Genomic DNA, 21,778 nt, shown 5'->3' with positions numbered 1-21,778 from the left:
CTCCAATCTATCGATTCCTACAAATGTCCTCCACTGTGCTTATTGTCTTGATTTTTGCATATATTAGTTGTTAATGGTAACCTTTGATAATTATCACTATAGGTTACCATGAGAACTATTTTCAGGAAGAGAAAGATATATCTTAGTTTTTTCTAGTATTCAAGTATTTGATTTAATGGTTGATTTTTTTTGTATAAAAATTAAAGGGTTAAGTATGGAGTTTAACTTTGGTGCTGTTATTTTGTTTTTCCTGATTCGTTAAGGTTCTTATTTTGGAAATTCAAATGATTAAAAATTGGTCCTAATTTTAGGTGCAATCTCTCTCTCTCTCTCTCTCTTTCTCTCTCTCTCTCTCTCTCTCACACACACACACACAATAAGTTTCCTGTCATACCCAACAACAGAGTAGGATGACAGAAAGTACGGGGAAGAGTAGGTGAATGACATGAACGAGGGTTAAGAGGTAGTAGAATTGGCACCGAGGAACAAGAAGTGGTTAGGTGGAGGAGGAATCTGTTCATCGCTATTGTTGGAAAACTCAGCCCAAGGATTTCGTGGTGGGATGCTAAGAGATTATTCGACAACTTTGGTATCATGGTGGATGTTTTTATTTTGAAAGTAATGGCCAAAAGACTCTTAGGGTACTCTTTTGTTAGGTGTAGGGAAGTTGACGAACTCAACAAAGCTATCCAACACAGTCATGGGAAGGTGCTAGATGATCAAAGGCTTATAATGAAGGTGGTGGATCAACCTAAGAACTATGTGATCTTAAGAAACCACAACATGCCTTCAATAAGTAGGAGGAGTTATGTAGAAAGTGAGCGAAAGTCCTATTAAGAGTCATTAGTGGACAAACATGAGGCAGAAAAGTAAGGGGTTTAGCAGAGTATTAGTTCTTAACACAAGCATAGACTTGAGAAGGAGAGTTAATGAAAGATGTTGGTGACCATCTTAGAGTTTGAGTGGTTAAAGAGGAGTGCATTAAAGACTTTGAGGGGATATAATAATTGCCAAGCAGTTTAAAGAGCCTTTATCTTTGGAGAGCATGATAACCCAAGTAAGGAAAGTTGATGATGTAAGGGTACTAGTAACCTTTGTAGATAAAGACAATATGAAGACTTTATTGCAAAATTACTATGAAATCTTTAAGGTACGATTTGAAAAGCTATCCAAGTATAAGGTAAAGGATGAAACAATGTTAAGGCTTGTATTGGTGAAACTTGAAGAAATTCTCCTATTTAATCTTGATAAAGGTGAAGAGTAGAAGAAAGATCCTTACCTACATGAAGGTATTCATAAAAGGAAAGGAGTTTTAATCAAAACCACCATCGTTGATGTTGTACGAGAAGGGGTGGTTATTTACTCAATTAATGGCCAAGTGCATGAGGCTAGGGCATAACCCAAGGTGAGAACACTAATTAAATCAATAAATGATGAATAGAGTGACATATCTAGGGAAGGCTCGATCCCCAACGCTAGTAGTCTATATGGTCCCCCCTTATGATGATTAATAGAGGTTGATATGTCAATAAAGTTTACAAAAAAGGACTTAAGATAGGGATAATTACTTATGGATTATGGGGAAGCTTTACATAGACTAGGTCATGGGTCTATTAGGGACTCACCAAGAATGGTATCGAGTTAGAATGAAATGTCATGCGTCTAAAAAGAAGATACAGGAAATCTAGCTAGATCAAAAAGTAGGAACAAGGATGAAGAATCAAGATGAATAGAGAATGGGTTTTGGTTAAATCTAAAAAAATTATAAAATCACATTTCAATTGGTGAGATAGGTCCATCAAAGCTCGCTACAAACTATAGCCCCATTTTGTTAAGTGACTTAGACCAAGTTAAGGGCTTGGACGAACTAAGAGGGATGGGCTTGAGTCTGGACTTAGATCGACTGGTGAAAACTTGAACTTAGAGCTTGAGGCAGTGGGCTATGATTTTGGACCAACTATGCTGAGCTAATTAATAAGGTAATCAACTGAAATTGAAAAGGAGAAAAGGAAGTAGCTAAACCTAGGGAAAGACGAATCCAACAGAGAAGCCTTTTTTCAACCATGGACAAGCGTTAGGTAAGAACAAGCCAGGAGAGTGAAAAAAAAAGGTAAGTAAAAATCCCTTAATATGGCAAGAAAGCGAAAAAAAGATAAAACTCATATGGCCTATTTGGTAAAGTTGATAGTATGGTATTACTTGATATGGGGGATGGTTTTGATGAGACCAAAGAAGTAGTGAATCTAAAAGACACTTTAGCGAGATCATGGTCTGTCCACTTGAAAAGGGGGGGGGGGGGGGGGGAGCCATGTATGACAAGAAAAGGGAATCAAGTAAAACTGCAAAGCTATAAGAGAGAAGGGAAATCTATGGCAAGGAAAAGAATTGCAACAGATCCTGAGTGGATTGAGTATCAAAGGGCAATAAAGGGAAACCTAGTGTTAAAACGTTTGGCTAAAAATAAGGAAAGAAAAAGTTAATGGGTCACGAAAGAAGTAACTAGGGATGATAAAGATATTCAAAATTCAAATTGAGATCCAAGGTTGATAAGGGGGAAAATGAGGTGGTAATAAAATGTCCAAGGGCAATTTAGAGGGTCATAGGTGTGAAAAGAAATCAGGAAACTATTGAAAATAGAGAATGGCATTCCAAAGTAGATTCTTGAGTATTCAATCATGGACACATAATTGGTAGTAGAAATATAATAATAATGAAAGAGACAACTAATACATGGGTGGTAAGCCAAAGACTGGGCATTAGATTTTACAAGTCCGAGGAGGATATGGTGGAGGGGTTGCATAAGGTGGAAATAAGCAAGCCAAGCTGAGAGGTAAGGTAAGCTCTTTTTTGTGTGTTCATGGGTTTGATTATCTAATGCTATTGTAATCATGGTTCTAGGAAGTGAGAAACGTGAAGTCTTAAAAAGGTTTATTAGTAATGAGAGACTGAGTTTGATTTTTTTGCAAGAAACTAAGTTATCCAAAACATAGCCAAGTTTATATGAGAGACTTTACCTTGAAAAGAAAGTATGAGGTAAGTCAGTGGTTGCAAAAAGAAGTGCTAGAGGATTTATGTGTATCTGGTTAGATAGCTTCTATAAGTTAGATGAGTGCATGGAAGGTAGACATTACATCTTATTAATAGGTAAGTTGAGGAAGTTAGAGGAAAAATCTCGTTTTGGGAATATCTATGCTCTAAACGATGAATGGTTGATACATCTTCTATAGGGTGAATTGGTGGAATTGATGGGGAAGTATAGTGTGTGCTACTGCATGGGTGGCGATTTTAACACAGTAAGGTACAAAGAGGAGACAATAAAGAAAAGGAATGTGTGGTGGTTGACTAAAGACTTTGCAGAATTTGTCAATTTAATAGGATTGGTGGATTTACCTTTAATAGAGAGAATATTTAATTAGTGGAATAATCATGAAGAGATGGCACTTAATCGACTTGATCGATTTCTCATTGACACGGAGCTATCAAGATGTTTTGACAATATAACTTAATGTTGTCTCCCTCATTGCATATTCAACCATGACCTAATTCTTTGGATGTCACATATTGTAAATGAGGGCCTTTACCCTTTAAAATTTTCAATTATTAGCTTAATGACAGTAGTTTTTAGTTATTGGCTAGAAATTTCTAGGATCTAATAAGGTGAAACTTGTGAACGGTTCTAGAATTTGAAATCTGCTGAGAGAGTTCAAACCACTGGTCAAAAACTAGAGGAAAAAAACATTTAGGGATGTGTTTGGAAGGATTAAAACACTTGAACTTTAATCACAAAATATGGACTTTCAAAATCAAAAAGGCAAAGAAGTTGATTAATGGTAGGTAGGTGATGTTTGAAAAGAAAGTCGAACTTTAGAAACTGTATAGAATCAAAGAGAGGGAATGGATGTAAAAATCAAATGAAAAATGGGTTAAAAGAAAGTGACCAAAATTCAAAGTACATTCACTTGATAGCTTTGGCATAGAAAAGGTAAAACTACATAGGTAAGATTATGATAAATGGCTCAATGGTAGAGGACCAAAAAATTATCAAAAAAAAGGTTGTCGAACACTTTTAGAAGATCTACAAAAAGAAAAAGCCCTTTAAAGTAAAAAAGATAGAATACAACTTAAATAAGCTTAAGTAGGGCTCACTTGGCTTTCTTGAAAAGCCATTTTTAGAGGAGTATGGGCTACCATCAAGAGTGGGCAGTCTTGTATATAGGGTTAATAAGCTTCATGACTGAATTTTTCGAGAAAGGCAGATTATGGGAAAGGCATCAACGTTACTTTCTTGACCTTGATCCCAAAAATGGCAAATTCCAATAAATTAAAAGATTATAGGGTAATAAGTCTTGTCAGCAATCTGTTCAAAATTGTAACCAAGCTTTTGCCAATAGATTGAAACAAGTCATTAACGAGGTAATTAAGCTAAATCAGTTTGCATTCATTTGATATAGCCAATTAATGGATTCGTTGCTGATTGCAAATAAGATCATTGATCTACTCAAGGAGAAAAAGGAGGTTTGATATTGCAAGTTGATTCTAAGAAAGCTTAAGGTAGTGTCAGTTGGAACTTCCTTGGCACGATTCTTTTTAAGATAGGGTTTGGTAGTAAATGGCGGGGGTGGGTGAAGGAGTGTGCATCTATGGTATAAATCTCGATTCTTGTTAATGGGTCTCCCACCTTATACAAAGCAAATGAGGTTGAGTTATTTAAAAGTACTCAAGTAGGGTGGAGAGGGTTAGTGGTTTCACACTTGCAATATGTTGATGACACCAAGACCATCTGTGAGCTGGAGTTGGATTATCTTCAATTCAAAGGATTTTATAATGTTTTCAAGTGATTTCAATTTAAGAATTAATTTTCATAAAAATAATTTAATTGGTGTGGGGGGTGGTCAGAAGATCAAATCATTGGCTAATAAAATTAGGTGTTAGGTTAAGATTCTTCCAACTACTTACCTTGGCCTACCATTTGACATGTAGTAGAACTTTGTCATAGCAAGGAAATCAAAAATTGATCGATTTGAAGCAAAACTTACATGATAGAAGTTCAAGACTTGATGGTTTGAAGGTTAGATCACTTTGCTAAGATATATTCTTGCTAGTTTATTGGTCTTCTATATGTCTTTATTTAAAATTCCATCAAACTTAAGCAAGACATTTTAAAAATACAATGAAGGTTCTTATAGGGTGACACTGATTAGACAAAGAAAATGTATTTGGTTGAGTGGAGTCGAGTATGTAACTCTAAAGATGTGGTTTTAATTGGCATTATGGATATTGAAGTTAAGAATAAAGGGTTGCTAAATTAGTGGATATAGAGTTACAAGAAGGAAAAATCCAATTTATAGAAGGAAAAATCCAATTTATAGAAGGAAGTTGTTGATGAAAAAACTAGTTGTGACCCGAATGTTCTTCTTGTTAGCATAGATACAAATAGGTGGCATTCCACCTTATGGAAAAAAGTTTTTTTCCTCCTTTCCCTAACTAAAAAAATTCTCTGGACGATTGCTCTACTTTTTGGTGTGGTTGTAGGCAATGGAAAAAGCATCAAGTTTTGAGAGGATCAGTGAATTAATGACATTAAAGTCAACATTCTATAAAATATATGCCTTAGCCACTGACAAGAATGGTTGTATTTTAGACAATAGTATTGGGTGAATAAGTCTTGGGGATGGAATACTCAACTAAGGATTTCTATAAAAGGGTAATGCACAAGAATATTGTAACTAATTTTTGTTGGAAATGGGTATCTGTTAGGGGGGTTTGGTTCTGTAAAAAGTTGAGTTGTTTATGTGGCTTTTGATGCAGCTGAGTGTTGTTAATTTTTCACGCAAGTGCACGCTATTGCAAACAAGCAAAATAGTAAAAGTAAAATATCGTTCTTACAAGGATTTATTTCTAAATTTTCACTAAGTACTAAAATTTTAGAACAAATTAATCTTATTTAAGCAATCTGAAAATTAAAAGACTAATTGAAACAAAATTAAAATAAACACTAAATTAATCAATAAAAATTAAATGTGTTAAGAAAAGCAGTAGATTAAAGACCTAAGATTATAGATTCATTTAACATTTCATTTGGTACTAGCTTTTCCTGTTATTTATCTTTCCTGGTTGGTTTTACTAACCCAGAATCTAAATCTATAGACAAGTCTCCATCAAGATGTTTGCACTAATACCTAACTTAATTAGTTTGTTATATGTCTATAGGAATTAATTAAATTAAATTCATTAAGTGAGTGTCCTAATTTGGCTATGTATGATAATTGGTGTATGTCTACCCGGATCACGAATTAGATCATCTAAGTGATGTGAACATATACTATTTAAATCTTAGTCCAATCTAAAATCTCTCTGTCTAGTTTCAAGTAGATTCATAAATCAATTAATTGTTGATTAGGTAATTAAAGGCATTAAGAATAAATTTGAATAAGTAAAACTATACCCATTCAGGACAAATAAAAAAAAAAGTAAATATTCATACTACCTGTTGAAATTCACCATAATCCTAGAAAAGTAAATTAGTTCATGATATCTAAATAAAACAATATCCAAAGAAATTTAGCCATGAATTGAAAACAAAAAAATAAATATAACACAAAAGAGAGAAATAAACTAATTTTGAAGCCTAGTTGATCTTGAATTTTTCTCAATTGCTTTTGATTTCTTGCTTGATTCTTAGCTCTAATTCTTCAAAAAAGCCGTTGCTACTCTTTCCTTGAATGCTTTCAAAACATCCCTTAAATAGGTGTAAGATTCCTTACTTTCCAATTTCATGTTAGACTTTTTGTTTTTGGAAACCAGGGTGGTGTTGTGGCTATGACTCTTTGGCACAACGGTGCCATGGCAATCATTAGTGGTGCCGCGACACTCTAGCCTTGAGCCAAAGTATACTGCACCTCATCAGCTCACCATTGCAGCCATGATCTTCCCAGCATTGTGACGATAGCTCCCTCAGCGTTGGGGCTAGGAGTAACTTCAATTCGCACCTCTAGTCACCACACTACCCTATGTAGAACTGCAACTGTCCATCATCTTCTAATGTGATTTTTATCTCGATCTGGTCTAAATTGAGTAAAGTGTGTAAGCATTGAAGTTGTAGCCCATTCTCTTAGCTTTCCAATGATCAAGAATCACATCAAGTGGACTTCTTCATCTCAAGTTATCTTTGAATTACTGCAACATGTACTAGTGAAGCCTTCATCATACTTATGCTATTTTGACTCAATTGCACCATTCACATCAAATATCCTACACAAAACCATGAGAGAAATCAACAATAACTCTTTTTCAAAAAAATTAAAGAAGAATATAATAAAATTGAGTTAAAACAACTTAAATTAACTACTTAACATGTAATCTAACTTAAACAAGAAAACCTCTTGAAATGCTAAAATTTGAACATAAAATCTCAAAGATTAGCTCTTTAGACTCCTTAAAATATGCCAAAGAAACTCTATATAATAAAGTTATCACATCCCCAAACTTAAAATTTTGCTACTCCTCAAGCAAATCATAGAACAATATGCAATTACTTAAATAACGAAAACATTTAAGCAGAATTCAATTGCACCATTTCATTAATAATCTTTAATAGCCTCAAAAGTTAATCAATATTCATAACTCTAAGCAACATACAAATATTATTCAAGTTCATGTTTCAATTCAAATGCAAGCTTATTGTTAATTGAATTTTTGTATGTGTGTATAATCTTTTCACCTAGACCATCATACAATTTGGATAAGTTAATATTCATGTAAACTTCAAATTAGTTATTATATTCCATAAGTTTGCTTTTCATCTCTCTCTCCGCTAATATAGACTAACACTAAGTTAAAGATCAATTAGACTTTAATTAGCTTGTACTGTATGGCTACGGTTAAGGTTGGATATGGGATAGTGTATAGCTTAAATCACCTTAAGCACATAGTCAATCTAGGACTTATATAGAGCTTTATTTTCCTTCACCTAGTGTACCACTTTTTCATCACAATTTTTCTTTTATTCAACACTTCATTCTTTATCTTTCTTTCCTTTTTTCTTTTTCTCAATCTTACACCCCCAAACTTATTTCTTTTATTGGTTTTTTAGATGAATGCAATCATATTTTTGAACTTTTCATTAATTTTCATCTTTACTATCTTTTTTACCTTCTAGCGCATAACACTTACTAAATTGACTTATGCACTTAGGAATAAGAGATCTAAGAATTGTTGAAAATATTAATTTAAGGGTCTAAGCTAAAAAATTAAGTGGTCAAACAAAGAAAATGTCTCATTAGGCTCAAAGGGGGAAACTAAGGATAATTTATGTAAAAAAAGGATGCCAAAGGCTTAATCAGTCTAAAAAATAACCTAAATCATCTCTTTAACTAAGTATAGCCTAGGATTTCGCTTCAAGGGAGAATTAAACAAATTCTAAAACTCAATACATAATTCAAAAATTCATGTTCACATGAACTGTCTCTAAATTTGTATAATGATTCCAAGCAAAAGGCATAATGCTCAAAATATAGAAATCTCATCCTAACAATGAAGCTTAGCATAAAAATTTACATAACACTCAAACAATATTATTATTAGCAAAGAATTAAGATAGAATATAACTAGGTTCTCATTATTGGATAGGCAAATTAAAAGAAATTGGCACAATGAATTCTAGCTTAAAATCTTAAAATATGCATAAAATTAAAAAAAATTATGAAAATAAACTAACCTAAAAATATCACAAAAGCTAATAACAATAAAACCCTCCCCCAAACTTAAATTACACATAGTCCTCAATGGAAAAAGCTAAAAAGAAGAAGAAGAAAAAATCCCCTATTAATGGTGATCGTGTATTGAAAGTTTAAATTTTCTTTCTTCTTATCTTCATTCATTCCAAACTTGCAAAGTCAACAAAACAAGTTAGGGAGAGGTTATAACTGCTTATTTACATAGGAAACAAAAATCAACTAAAATAACAACTAAACCTAAAAAGATATAGCTTGGGTTGCCTCCCAAAAAATGCTTCTTTATACTCACTAGCTTGATTATAACACCCCTTTCTCACTTCTTCATCACTGTAAAAATGCTTGAGGCTTTGTTTCATTCCCTTGTATGCTTCGGTAAGTGTACTAAAAATCTCAGTATAGACATAAGACAAACCTTTTACTACTTTAAAGGTTTTCCACCAATAAGGTTGAAGTTGCCATAGTAAAAGATGGAGGCGTGACTCAAAGAGTGTTATGTGCTATCCAACCTCAAAATCAAGACCACTGGAAGGTGGAGGATTATGCTTATCATAACACTGCTTAGTTTTGAGATGTGGTGGTGGTGGCTCTGACTCAAGAGTTGGTGTTGGCTTACTTGTAAGTGGTGGGGTAGAATTACTTTTACCTTTATCGGTTAAGTCAACTCTATCGCAATAAGTTGTTAAAGAAAGATATTTAGTTGCATTGAAAATAGTAAATTCAACTACAGCCTCACTAACTCTAAAAGTTATTTTGCCTTCTTTTACATCGATGATTACACCTACAATGGCCAAGAATGGACATCCTCGTATGATCGGAACCTCTTGATCCTCTTCCATTTCGAGTGCTATGAACTCCACTAGAATGTATAGTTTTCACACTTTAAGCAAAACATCCTCTATAATCCCCTAGGGGTGCCTTATTGTTCTGTCTACTAGTTGTAAGGTGACTATAGTAGGTTGAATCTCTATCAGTCCAAGTCTTCTAGCAACAAACAAAGGCATTATTGAGACACCAACACTTAAATCGCACAAATTTTTTGAAAAATTGAAACTACCAAGTAAGCAAAGGATAGAAAAACTCATTATGTCCTTAAGCTTTAGTGGAAGCTTATTCTGGATTGTTGTGTTGTACTCTTCAGTGAGTGTAATTGTCTCAAAATCCTTTAATTTTCTCTTATTCGTCAATATGTCCTTTAGAAACTTCACATATGACGACATTTACTCTAGAGCTTTTGCGAAAGGAATGTTGATGTGAAGCTTCTTGAATACCTCAAGAAATTTTCAAAAATGCTTATCAAGCTTTTGTTTTTAAAGGCATTGAGGAAAGACTAGTGATTGTAAAGTTGCCTTGGCTTCATTCTCTTGAATTTGCTTGTCAGTTGTCTCAATCACTGATTCATCTCAACAGGCTTATCTAAAATATTAGCTTGCCTAACACTATTCTCAACCTCTTTTCCACTCCTTAGGTGATTGCTATAACTTGCTCCTTACCTTCTCTTCCAAGATTCAGCTTTGTATTGCTGGGAGTGTTTCTTGAGGTCAGTTGTTTAATAAATTAGCAAGTTAACGAACCTAAGTCTCAAGGTTTCGAAGTGATGTTGCTTGACTCTGAATAAAAGCTGTTTGACTTTGTATGATGCTATCATTCTATGTTATGTACTGCCTTAGCAAATCTTTTACAGTTGGTTTCTTTTCTGAGATAGGCACTTTAACATGCTGTTGGAATCCAAGAGTTGCATTCAACCTTGAAATTGAAAAAGTATCTTGTCACAACAACTTGATTTTGTTGGTGAATGATATCAACCTTTTTATTTTGAATATGAATATTTGGGCAAACTTTACTTTTGAAATTGTTTTAGTGGAACCTATTAAGTTAAGAACTTGTAGCTAGTGACAATAGATGTTAGTGAAGACTTCTTTCTAAATGATGTGATCAGCCCTATTGTCATATTCGCTGCCACAACAGTCAAGAAATACATGAGTATGAAAATCATGTATAATTGATTGCATTATTATATGTTAAACAAACTTTCAATTCCATTTGTTTCTTCTCGAGCGAAACTTTCAATTTTGTTTGTTACTTTTAGGTACTCTTTACCTTACATCTTGCTCAGCCACCAAAGTTTATATTGACCTGAACATACTAGAAACAACCACATTCAAACAAAGGTAACAAGTATGTTTAAAGCACTCTACACTATATAAACAAACAACAACACATGACTATGATACATATTAGACATATGAAAAAAACCCATTCAATGTACAAATCATCGGTATGTAAAAGGATATGCACCAACTAGCTGCAGCTATCATTGGGTCCAAAGAGTCAACCATTATGAAAATTATTATAGTTGATCCAGCTAAAGAGCATGTTAGAAACACAAATTATTAATCAAATTTTTCAAAAATTTATCTAATAGAATAATACTAACAATATATAATCCAACCAGCACAGTAGGTTCAAACTTACAACCACAATAACTAATGTTGGCTCCACCAATGAATGGTTCTACAACTCCTGCAATGAATATGGAGCAAGCTTGCATTTCTAAGCTAGAAAATACTAGTGTGTACAACATGAAAAGAAAACATCGATGTTGACGTAAGTAAATCATAACTTGTTCATTTTACAAAATCTTGCTTTCATATTGTATATATATATGTATTAGACTTTGCATAAAACTTCACATTTCTTTATACTGTTTTGTTACTTTTTGGTTGTTTGCCTTCAAGTTTGACCTGATAATGTGGTATATGACTGGCTTTTGAGGTCATTTGTTTGTTTGAATTGTTTTCGATTTTGTATAGCTTACATACATGTCTCCTACAACTTCTTACCTCATCTATTGTAAATTTTCTAAATGATATTAAATGAATTGCTGCAATTATTTGTAATATGTCTTTCCTGTTACTATTTCCTGTTTTTATGTCCTCATTTTATATTTTTTTAGTTTGCCTTGCTTTTGCTTCATTACATGTTACATAGTCAATTAGAATTGGGATTCCATTAGTCGCTAAACTTTCATTTCTAATAATAAGTTATTTTTTTAGATATTCTATACAATTCACTGTGAAGGATCTCATTGGGCAAATGGAATTAGTGGCATTTGGAAAACTAGCAAAGAAGTTAATAGGAAAAACAATTACCAAACTTACTGCCCTCCAAATTATCAATCGAAGTAGTCTTCCAAGGCCTGTAAAAGCTTTGCTATAACAGACAAGGACATTCATTATAGGTCTTACCTCTAAAGCTGTCAAAGCAAACCTTGCCAATTAGTAGATGTTTGATAGTAATGAAATAGAAAGTTGTTCTTTTCCACTCCAAACTACTAGCACAACATCTGTATCAAAAGCCCCTCCAGCGACTCCATTAGTAGTTGCTATTACCCTTCATTATAAAATTGGCATAGGCCTGGATATTCGATGCTGTTATTCAAATTTGAATATCCTTGTTGTTGCATGATTGCTCTGATTTGAAAATTTAATATCTAGTTGGGAATTTTCCATTAGACTTATATTAATTAACCAACTTCTTATTTTTGTGACTTTTTATCCTTTTTAACAGCATTTGCAATTTAAATTATAAATTTATGGTAATTGCAACTTCATCCTATTACTATCACATAGTATTTAAGGCTGTCAATGCATAGGAATTAACTAACATGAACAGATAATTTTTTTTTTCAATTATAGCAGACCACAAGGCTATTATGTCTACCTGTGCTAGAACAAAAATAATGCTGCTGTTAACATTGGTAAACAATTACTTCAACATAACATTCAGGTAAACAATGCACGGGTCTTTTTCTAGTAAATTATAATTCCAAAGATAATGTTTTCAAATTCTATTTGAGCCATCTTATTTGACCTCCCAAGCCTTGGTGCTGGTGCATCTACAATATGAACCCCCTTCACGTGCATTGGCCTACAGCAAATTCACATTATAAAAAGTGTCAAAAAAGGAAAGGCGTGCACTCACATCAACACGTGGATCCAAATTTTAAGCTAAGGAGTCATTTGGTCCTCCGTGCATGCATATATGACCTTTTACATCTCGTTCCTACCAGTGTATATATCAGCAAAATAACTCACATGTAAATTTTCAATACATATAAAACTCTTGACAACTTTGTTCTGTTTTGCTCAGTGAACCAAGCAATTTTTAATCTCAAGGCAAACTACGAACATGGATCGGCTCACACAGCAACTCCATAACTTTGGGCATATTCATTATTGAGAACTATCCTTTTCTTTGGCATAGTATTTTCATAACTTTGTTGAAACTTTTATCCAATTATTGCGTACTGAAAGCAGCCTGGAATTTGCTATAATTTGGTCATTTTCAGAACGATATGGTATGGAGTAATAGACATTGATCCTTTTATAGGAGACAGTGACAGGCATCGCACATTTTATTGGTCCAAAATTTTTGTTAAGCTATTAGCAACCAAAAAGCAAAGTAGTCTAGGTTTGTATCAAAATTAAAAATCCCAATATACACTAAGTCTATATGATGTATTGGAACTATAGTAAGAAATGTTATTCTTAAACAATTTTAATACAGAAATACTATAAGCTACGTAGATGCTATAGTATATTTTACAAAAGTGTTATAAAATGAAACCTTTTAAAACAGTATTATATTAAAGTAGTTTTATTTTTAGGGTAAGTATATAATAAGTGTCTCAATTTTGTTAAATCCAATCATAATTTTAATGTGAAAAAAAAAGTAAATAAACAAATAAACTCTTTCAGCAACTGGAACAAAAATAAAAATTTACGTCTATTGTTTAAAACAAATAAAAATAAATCATTATAACAAGATACAAGTGCGTATATATACAAGTAAAAGTATTAGAATATAAGTTTCTTTTTTTAAAAAACATACACATGATTTTGGAACATAAAATATATAAAAAAAAAAATAGGATGGAGAGAGATTAATAGATAACTATTCTATAAGCCTGACCATTCCCACTATTTTTTTTCTTAAGTCTTTGAATTCAGAAGTGGAAAACCGCGTTAAGAGATATGGATGAAGGTGCTTTCGAGTTGTCTATGGTCCCCTCTTTTGTCTGCAAGCTCACATATTCTTCACAAGATTTCTCTTGCTCAAGCAAAAATGATGGGAATCCATTGTATTCAGTAATTATTCTGCTCTGTCAACTAATTCAAAAACGGAGAAGCTAAGTCCACGCCTCCACACTCTCAATTAGCCACTCTACTGTATATGCAGTTTCCCAATTGTTATTTCTTCCTTCTTTTGCAAAGATACTTCCTAAAATATCATCCTTTGACAACCATTTATGAACTGGAAATGCAATATGCATTGGAGTATAAGTATCATGTGTCCACACAGTGAAGAGGCCCAACATATTATCTGACAGCAAGTCATTGATTTTAACAAATTTGTAAATAGCCTAAACAACATTTATAATGCTCGTTATGGATAAACCATCATTACAACTAATATAAATATTTGATAGCACAATGAAACAAACTATACCAAAACCAAATAATATATTTTTGGATATAAATCATTTCTGTCTTAACTAAATTTGTTCAGTCGTCATCCAATTTAATAAAGTTTAGTTTATAAAGTTCTTAAAAGATACTGTAAGTAAACAAATGAAAATAGAAACATCTAATTTTATTATAATTTACTTTTAATAAACATATAAATATAATTTCGTATACCTTATACTTGGGCGGTGCCTCTTTTCTTGTATTCAGTAAAAATAAGAATCAAAACTTATATGTTAATTAAAGATGATTTTTTTAATTATTTTATTAATTTACACTTTTCCATGCTATCTATATGCACTGTAGAAATAATATACTTGTTTTCCTATACACAATTAATATATATTATATAATAAAAAGTTTTCCTGTATGGAAGCTTTGGAATTTCTAAAGCTTTTTAAAATTTGTTTCCAAATACCACAAGCATTTTTAGGACTGCTCGCACTGTAGATTAGCCCCTAAAATGACATAAAGATGTTGACAAAAGTGATTAATCAATTCCAGTATGAATTTGATCAAAAAAATAAAAAAGAACCTCCTGCAGATCTAATATTTTCTAAACTATGATCCCAATAAAATTATTTATTTATTGCTATATAAATACATAATTATACACATGGTGCTATCAAAATGAAAAAAATATATTACTTACAAGGAAAAACAAGAAGGTGTTTTTTTTCTATTTAATTTTTACCGAATGCCATGTGAGGAATGTAGGCGGCTTGCCTTGTTCACACATACGGGTGGGTGACAAAAGCAAGTACTTCTTATAGTCCACGAAGTCAATATTTCCAGAAAAGATGCCAAAAATTGGTTTATTTTTCCAGCAAAGATAAAGGGAAGCCTCGAAGTAGTTTCTCCCAATTCTCAATGTCAGCTTCATATCACCACATCTGCCGCTTAGAGAATGATTCTTGCTGCACATCTGTCCAATTTTCTTATTGCTTGATCCAGCCACATATCATTATTAATTGACTATATATATATGATTATCAGCCATAAACTTGTATAGAATATATATATATATATATATTGTTTCTATCTTCTCAATACTTGTCATCAACAATGTATACAAGCAAAGGAAACACTTTGCCAGCGGTGCTACTCATTTAGATACTAGCTGTTATCCTAAAATGTTGCATGAAATTATTGTACTAGTACATAGTTAATTTTGCATATCTGATGCTCGCGTAGTCACTGTCCAAAACTTTGCATCCAAGGAAGGAATCAGTAAGCTCTGCAATAAAAACCATCCGCCTAGCTATGAAACCATGTGTAGTTGGCAAATTATAAAACACAATTAGATAGTCTAAAAATATTCGGTCCAAGATTTGAAACGGATTTAGTTAATATTTATTTAATTATATCCCTCATTTGGCTCTTAATTCTAAAAGACGTATGGAAGTGTGCACTTGCATTATTGGAGTGATGGGAGAATCATACATAGTCATCATTTTCACATTGCAAGTCAGATATGCTCGAGCGTCAACTTGCATGCCCAGCTACAGGCTACCTCTATATAAGGGATCTGCTATGTCTCATTAGTATCTCAATTTCCTTCCAATATCCATCAAAGAAGTTTGGGGAAATACCATTATGTCTTCATTCAAAATCCTCCAAACCCTTTTCCTCCTTTCTGCCGCTATGATGATTGCGGAATCCAATGCGCAACTTAGTGGCACGTTTTATGCTAAAACTTGCCCAAATGTGTCGAGTATTGTACGTAGTGTACTGCAGAATGCTCAGCAAAATGACATTTGGATTTTTCCCAAGCTTGTTCGCCTTCACTTTCACGATTGTTTTGTCCATGTAATTTGCTGTCTTTCCTTTTCCTCTTTCTTTCATGCCAGAGGTTATTCAGCAGTCTGCCCCTGGAAATATTAATGCTTTTGTGCCTTTGCATGTGTCTTGAAGACTAACTGCATTATAAAACATCTAATTTGGCTCTAATTAAGATTCCTTTACTAATGAGAATCTCTGTCTTTGTCAATGAAACTACGTGCAGGGTTGCGATGCCTCGCTTCTGCTGAATGGTACTGATAGTGAGAAAACTGCAACCCCCAACCTGTCAACCGATGGATATTCTGTTATCGATGATATCAAAACAGCATTAGAAATTTCTTGCCCACGCGTTGTCTCCTGTGCTGATATTTTGGCCCTGGCTGCTCAAATTTCTGTCTCTTTGGTACTTTAGTTATTCAAAAGTACAAGTCATTTATTTACACATAGATGGAGTTTGGTTCATGATTCTACAATAATCTTCACCTGGTCTGACCTTCTATTAGCTTTTTATTACTTGCAATGAGAATGAGAATTTTCACTTGTAGGCTGGAGGTCCAACGTGGGAAGTCCCACTTGGAAGACGGGACGGTCGGACCGCACACCGAGAAGCGATTGGAGCCATCCCATCTGCCCATGAGAGCCTTAACAATATCACAGCCAAATTCAAAAACATGGGACTTGATTCCACTGATCTAGTGGCTTTGTCTGGTAATTTTACTAAGAAAAATACCACCAAGTCACAAATTTAATTTAATATACGAAGTCAATACGAACTTTTCTTCTTCTTATATATCTCGATACAATGATGGTTGCTTCTTATATAGGTGTACACACATTTGGACGTGCTCAATGCTCTTCTTTTGTGGACCGCCTCTACAATTTCAATGGATCAGGGAAATCAGACCCAACCCTCAATGCAACATACGTGAAATCACTTACACAATTATGTCCTAAGGGTGGTAATGGCGGGAGCTTGATCGATCTTGATGAGTCAACTTCTCTTAGCTTCGACAACAACTACTTTTTGAACCTTCAAAATCACCGTGGACTCCTCCAATCTGATCAAGAGTTGTTTTCCACTAGTGGGGCTGACACTGTGGCCATTGTTAACAGGTTTGCTAACAGTCAAAGTCAATTCTTTGATAGCTTTGCTAAGTCTATGATAAAGATGGGGAACATAAGTCCGCTTACTGGAAGCAATGGAGAGATCAGGATTGACTGCAGAAAGATCAACTAGATTATATTCCTTATTCTGTGTCTTTTCTTTTTCCATGCAAGTTTCTGTTTCAGGCTATTAATTGTAAAAGGGGCAACGATAAGTTTGTCCATATAATTATATTAGTCCCTGAATTAAAGTTTAAATTTTGAATATTTTCTTTATTAGTGATGAGTTTCCTCTTTATCCTAATCAATAATCCACTACCATTTCAATCTACCATAGAAATGTGGTTCAAGTTCAACTCATCTTGTTCTGCTGTTCTGCTACTGTGCTAGCTAGCTAGTAGTGAAAGTGAAAACCATGCAAGGAATTGCAGTCGTATGTTTCTTAAGAGCGTATAATCGAAACTTTTAACTTTATTCCTTCTTAATAAATAATTACGAATCTTGAACCCAACATATATAAAACCAAATTCTTGAAGAGTTGTGATGTTCTAAGATCACAGCAGCAGTTCATGAGAAAAGATATAATAGGTGAAGGAGTTGGCTTGGGTTTAACCTAAGCCTACATACCTCATAAGTCATAATTATGATTGCCACGCCAAGTAGTGGAAGGTTGGAAATTAATAAGTATTGTGCTGAACATTTTAAACCTAATATAGGATTAAAACATAAACTAGTTTTGAGAATACTTTTAGGATAAAATCATCTAACAAGCAATGAATCCGGAGAGTTTGCGTGGAAACCACACAGGGAGAACCAGAATTTGCACTTTCTTTTGTCTTATATATGTGAAGGCCTGCGTGAGTTGGGGTGATGATCATTCCCTGGGAGAAAAAGAAAGCCAAACCCCAGAAGGCATAGTTACTGGAACCCATCAACGAAAGCTTTTTCTTCACTTTATGACTCTAAAAAGTAGGGTGAATAAAGTGAGTTGCCAGATTCATACCATGATAATGATTGATGGTCCATTCTTGGACTATTTGCCTGCCATGAGATACAGAGCACATCTCATCCTAAGTTGTTTGGACTTTTTGACTTCAAACAAATTTACTCGGTTGTCCAATCAGGGACAAAATAAGGGTCCATTCCCTTAACAATATTTGTTCAATATTATATCCTCTTAATTAAAATATTTCTGAGAAAGTGTATCAAAAATTTTTTTTTTTGTTTTTAATGCCATTTCATTAAAGGATAAAGTCTCAAACACAAGGGAATCCAAAGATACACGCAGAGACGAACACCAACCAACAAAAGAACAGAAAGACAACAAAAAATCCCAAGCAAATAAGATAACTGAAATAAATAGACACAAGAAAAGGAAAATGCAGTTCAAGGCAGCCAGCGACAGGATCAAAGAGCAGCAAATAAGCTTAACTTGAACACCAGAAATGAGGGAACTTAGCTATAAACTTTGAAAAGATTGTCCAAAAGATCCACCAGTTTTCGCAAGATGATCAGGTAATTTATTCTTGGATTGAGGGACATGAACAATAGACCAGCAATTAATTTTCTTCTTGACACAGTTGACGAAGTTAATAATACTAACCATATGCCAAGGAGCGAGAAAGGGTTGTTAGCCCACTTCACTGCATTAGTCGAATCAGATTCAATAATCATATCATGAGAGTCAACCCAAGGAGAAGCAACAAAGAGGGTGAAGGCTTCCTTGATGGCCCAAATCTTAGCTAAGTTGGAATTGGCAAATACTAACTGATTTGGAAAAGAGAATTTTCACATAGCCATTACCATCTCTCAAAGCACTATCGATTCAGAAGCACCCAGGCAGCCCCTAGAAGCACCATCTACATTAAACTTCATACAGCCCATTTTAGGCCTAATCCAATTCACTATAGCTTTAACCTTAACTTTATCAATCTAGCTTTCGGCACAAGAAGGATCTCTAACAATATCCAAGACAACAGGATTTCCAAAGGCCATTTAACCTTTGCCCACCAACTAACACGAAGTTTAAAAATATCAAATATTTGGGAAGTGTCCCATAATTTACCATTAAAGATTATTTCATTCCTGTCCTACCATACTATCCACAAAGTAACGTATAAAGCCATTCGTCAAGTAAGATAGTGATCATTATTCATAAAGCAACCATTGCATACAAGAGCAAGACATTTCAAATTGCAAGGAGCGACCTATTTAATTCCTCATGCATCAACCCACAAAGACCAAATTTTCCATCTCTCATGGCATTTAAGTAAAAGGTGCTCAACATATTCAACTTCTTGGTTACATAAAGTAGAGAATGCCGAATTAATACTGATAAGACCTCTCTTCAAAAGCTCACCCCTAACAACAATTTTGCCTTGTAGAACTTGCTAACGAAAAACCTCAATTTTAGATAGAGTGAGATTAGACCAGGCCATTCTCCAAATGTTACATTCACTTTTAGGATCACCAATAGCAAAACGGGAAAAGGAAATAGGAGTATACATAACACTGGAATTCTGCTCCCATATAACTATACTAGGAAGATCTCATCAAGGAAGGAGTTTGAAATAATTAAAAAGCCCCACTAATCTTTCTTACAAACAAAAAGGCATCTGCTCTAAGGAATATCCCACTTCCATATATCATCAACTCAATTTCCAAAGTCAATCAAAAGACCATCTTTGTTGGTGCAAAAAGCAAAAATGCGAAGGAAAATAGATTTGAGAATAAGCTCATCCACCCAATTATCATGCCAAAACTTGATATAGGATCCATTACTAACTACCAGCCCAAAACTTTATCTAACCAAATTCGACATACAACCAGAAGAGAAAGAGCACTTAGAATGTTCCTCCAAATATTGAAAAAGTTTCTAAGATTATCACAAGTTGGTCGAAGGCAGTTCGAATCCGAACCATTCATTTCCACAATGATTTTTCTCCTATAACTATCCTGCCCATTATCAAAGCACCATAGCGATTTGTTAAGAAGAGATTTATTCTTGAGATAAAGGTTAATAAACGCAAGATCTCCATTATCTTCATATGTGCAAACAAAAGACAAGTCAACATAATGAATTTTCCAACTCGAGGATCCACCAATCCAAAGAAAACACCCAATGATCCTGTCAAGCTTTTCTTTCACACATGAAGGCATTTAAAGAAGAGACTTAAAATATGTAGGAAAACTAGCCAGAATAGAATTAATAAGAGTGATACGATTGCCAATAGATAACAGCTTACCTTTCCAATTAACAAGGTGCGACTCAAATTTCTCAATCATAAGACACCAATCAGCTTTTAAAACCAAGATTTATTACAAGAGGCAGTACAAAATAAGTGGAAGGAAGGCTACCAGTTTTGAATGAGATTCGTTGTGCCCAATTTTCAAGAGTATGATTCTCCACTCCAACTCCATATAAGAAGTTTTTATGAAAACTAGTCTTAATTAATCTAGAGAACAATTCGAAACAGGGAAGAATTCTCTTAATATAGATAAGACTATAATTTGTAGTCTTGTCAAAATGGGCCTAACTCATTGGGGAACTCATTTTTTATTAAATATGAGATAAGTTGGGTTTGAAATTTTAGGTTCATATTAGAATTGGGTTTAAATGGGTCAGCCCATTTGATCATTGGGCTGAAGTGGGTTGAAACGGGTCAACCCTATGGGTTAGAAGAAAAAAATAAATTAATTATTTTTTATATTTAATTATATAAAATTAATAATTTAATTATTAATGGTAATACTTATTTTATATATTTTAATGTCTTTAATCTTTACTTATCAAATTAATAATTTTAGTTTATATTAAAACTTATTATCTCTTTTTCTTTTATGGTAATGAATATTATATGATAAATTGATAATCATTTAAACCTCGAGACATCATTACTGTCTAAACAAGATTTAAATGTTTTACTTGAGGATGAGGATTGAGGAGAATATAAATGAGTCTTGAAGTTTTTATTATTTGGTTATATACTTATATTTATGAGATGGTAGTTTGTGTTAAAGATTTAAACTTTATTTATATAATTTATTTGTTTATTTATATTTTATGTAATTTATTTGTTTGTAACATGTTTTTATTATTCAATTTATAAATTAAATCATATATAGAACAATTTTACTGATAGAAAATTTGTTAGGTAGAATTATAAAAATAATTTTTTTTGACAAAAACAGAAATAGGTTGACCCAACTTGACTCATGGGCTAACAAGGGGTGGATTGGACTGAAATTTTGATACCCCATATAAAAATGACTGGCTTAACCCAACTCATATTTTCTCAAGGGTTTGGGCTGGACTAAGTTAAGTCAGGCAGCCCATATTGATGCCTCTAATAATTCAGTTCATTAAAAAGTCATTGTATCATCAGCAAAAAGAATCCTCACATTTCACATATAATGAACAAGGTAAGCAGAATTCCTTTAAACATACAAAGATTTCTAAACTTAAATCAACACAAATACAAACAACAATATTTAGAGAAAAAGAAATTAAACCAAGCAAGATCCATCATGTGATATCTTCAATTTATGAAAAAAGTTAGGTAAGTTAAGAATTCTCAACATCATGAACAAAATTCAACTAAAGTTCAAGATGTCTCCTAACTTTTGATAAAA

The 21,778-nt window shown here is 33.4% G+C and overlaps 1 protein-coding gene across 1 annotated transcript; it reads left to right on the top strand.

Moving 5' to 3' along the window:
* Positions 1–15,818: 15,818 nt before the first annotated feature.
* LOC110412413 (peroxidase A2-like) lies at positions 15,819–17,422 on the top strand. The gene is made up of 4 exons (XM_021422941.1): positions 15,819–16,069; positions 16,266–16,445; positions 16,588–16,750; positions 16,867–17,422. Exons 1-4 carry the CDS (start codon positions 15,857–15,859, stop codon positions 17,277–17,279), a joined length of 969 nt encoding a protein of 322 aa, XP_021278616.1. The 5' UTR covers positions 15,819–15,856; the 3' UTR covers positions 17,280–17,422.
* The last annotated feature ends 4,356 nt before the right edge of the window (positions 17,423–21,778 follow it).

The sequence above is a fragment of the Theobroma umbraticum genome, unplaced genomic scaffold, assembly GCF_002168275.2.
Source record: "Theobroma umbraticum cultivar Fairchild unplaced genomic scaffold, ASM216827v3 scaffold_95.0, whole genome shotgun sequence".
NCBI classification, from domain to species: Eukaryota; Viridiplantae; Streptophyta; class Magnoliopsida; order Malvales; family Malvaceae; genus Theobroma; species Theobroma umbraticum.
The sequence above is the reverse complement of the archived record's forward strand: the minus strand, read 5'-3'. Positions and strand labels throughout refer to the sequence as shown.

Coding starts and splice junctions, on each gene's coding strand:
- LOC110412413 (XM_021422941.1), top strand. CDS start 15,857: ATGTCTTCATTCAAAATCCTCCAAACCCTTTTCCTCCTTTCTGCCGCT. Junction 16,070..16,265: donor TTCACGATTGTTTTGTCCAT/GTAATTTGCTGT, acceptor AACTACGTGCAG/GGTTGCGATGCCTCGCTTCT. Junction 16,751..16,866: donor TGATCTAGTGGCTTTGTCTG/GTAATTTTACTA, acceptor CTTCTTATATAG/GTGTACACACATTTGGACGT.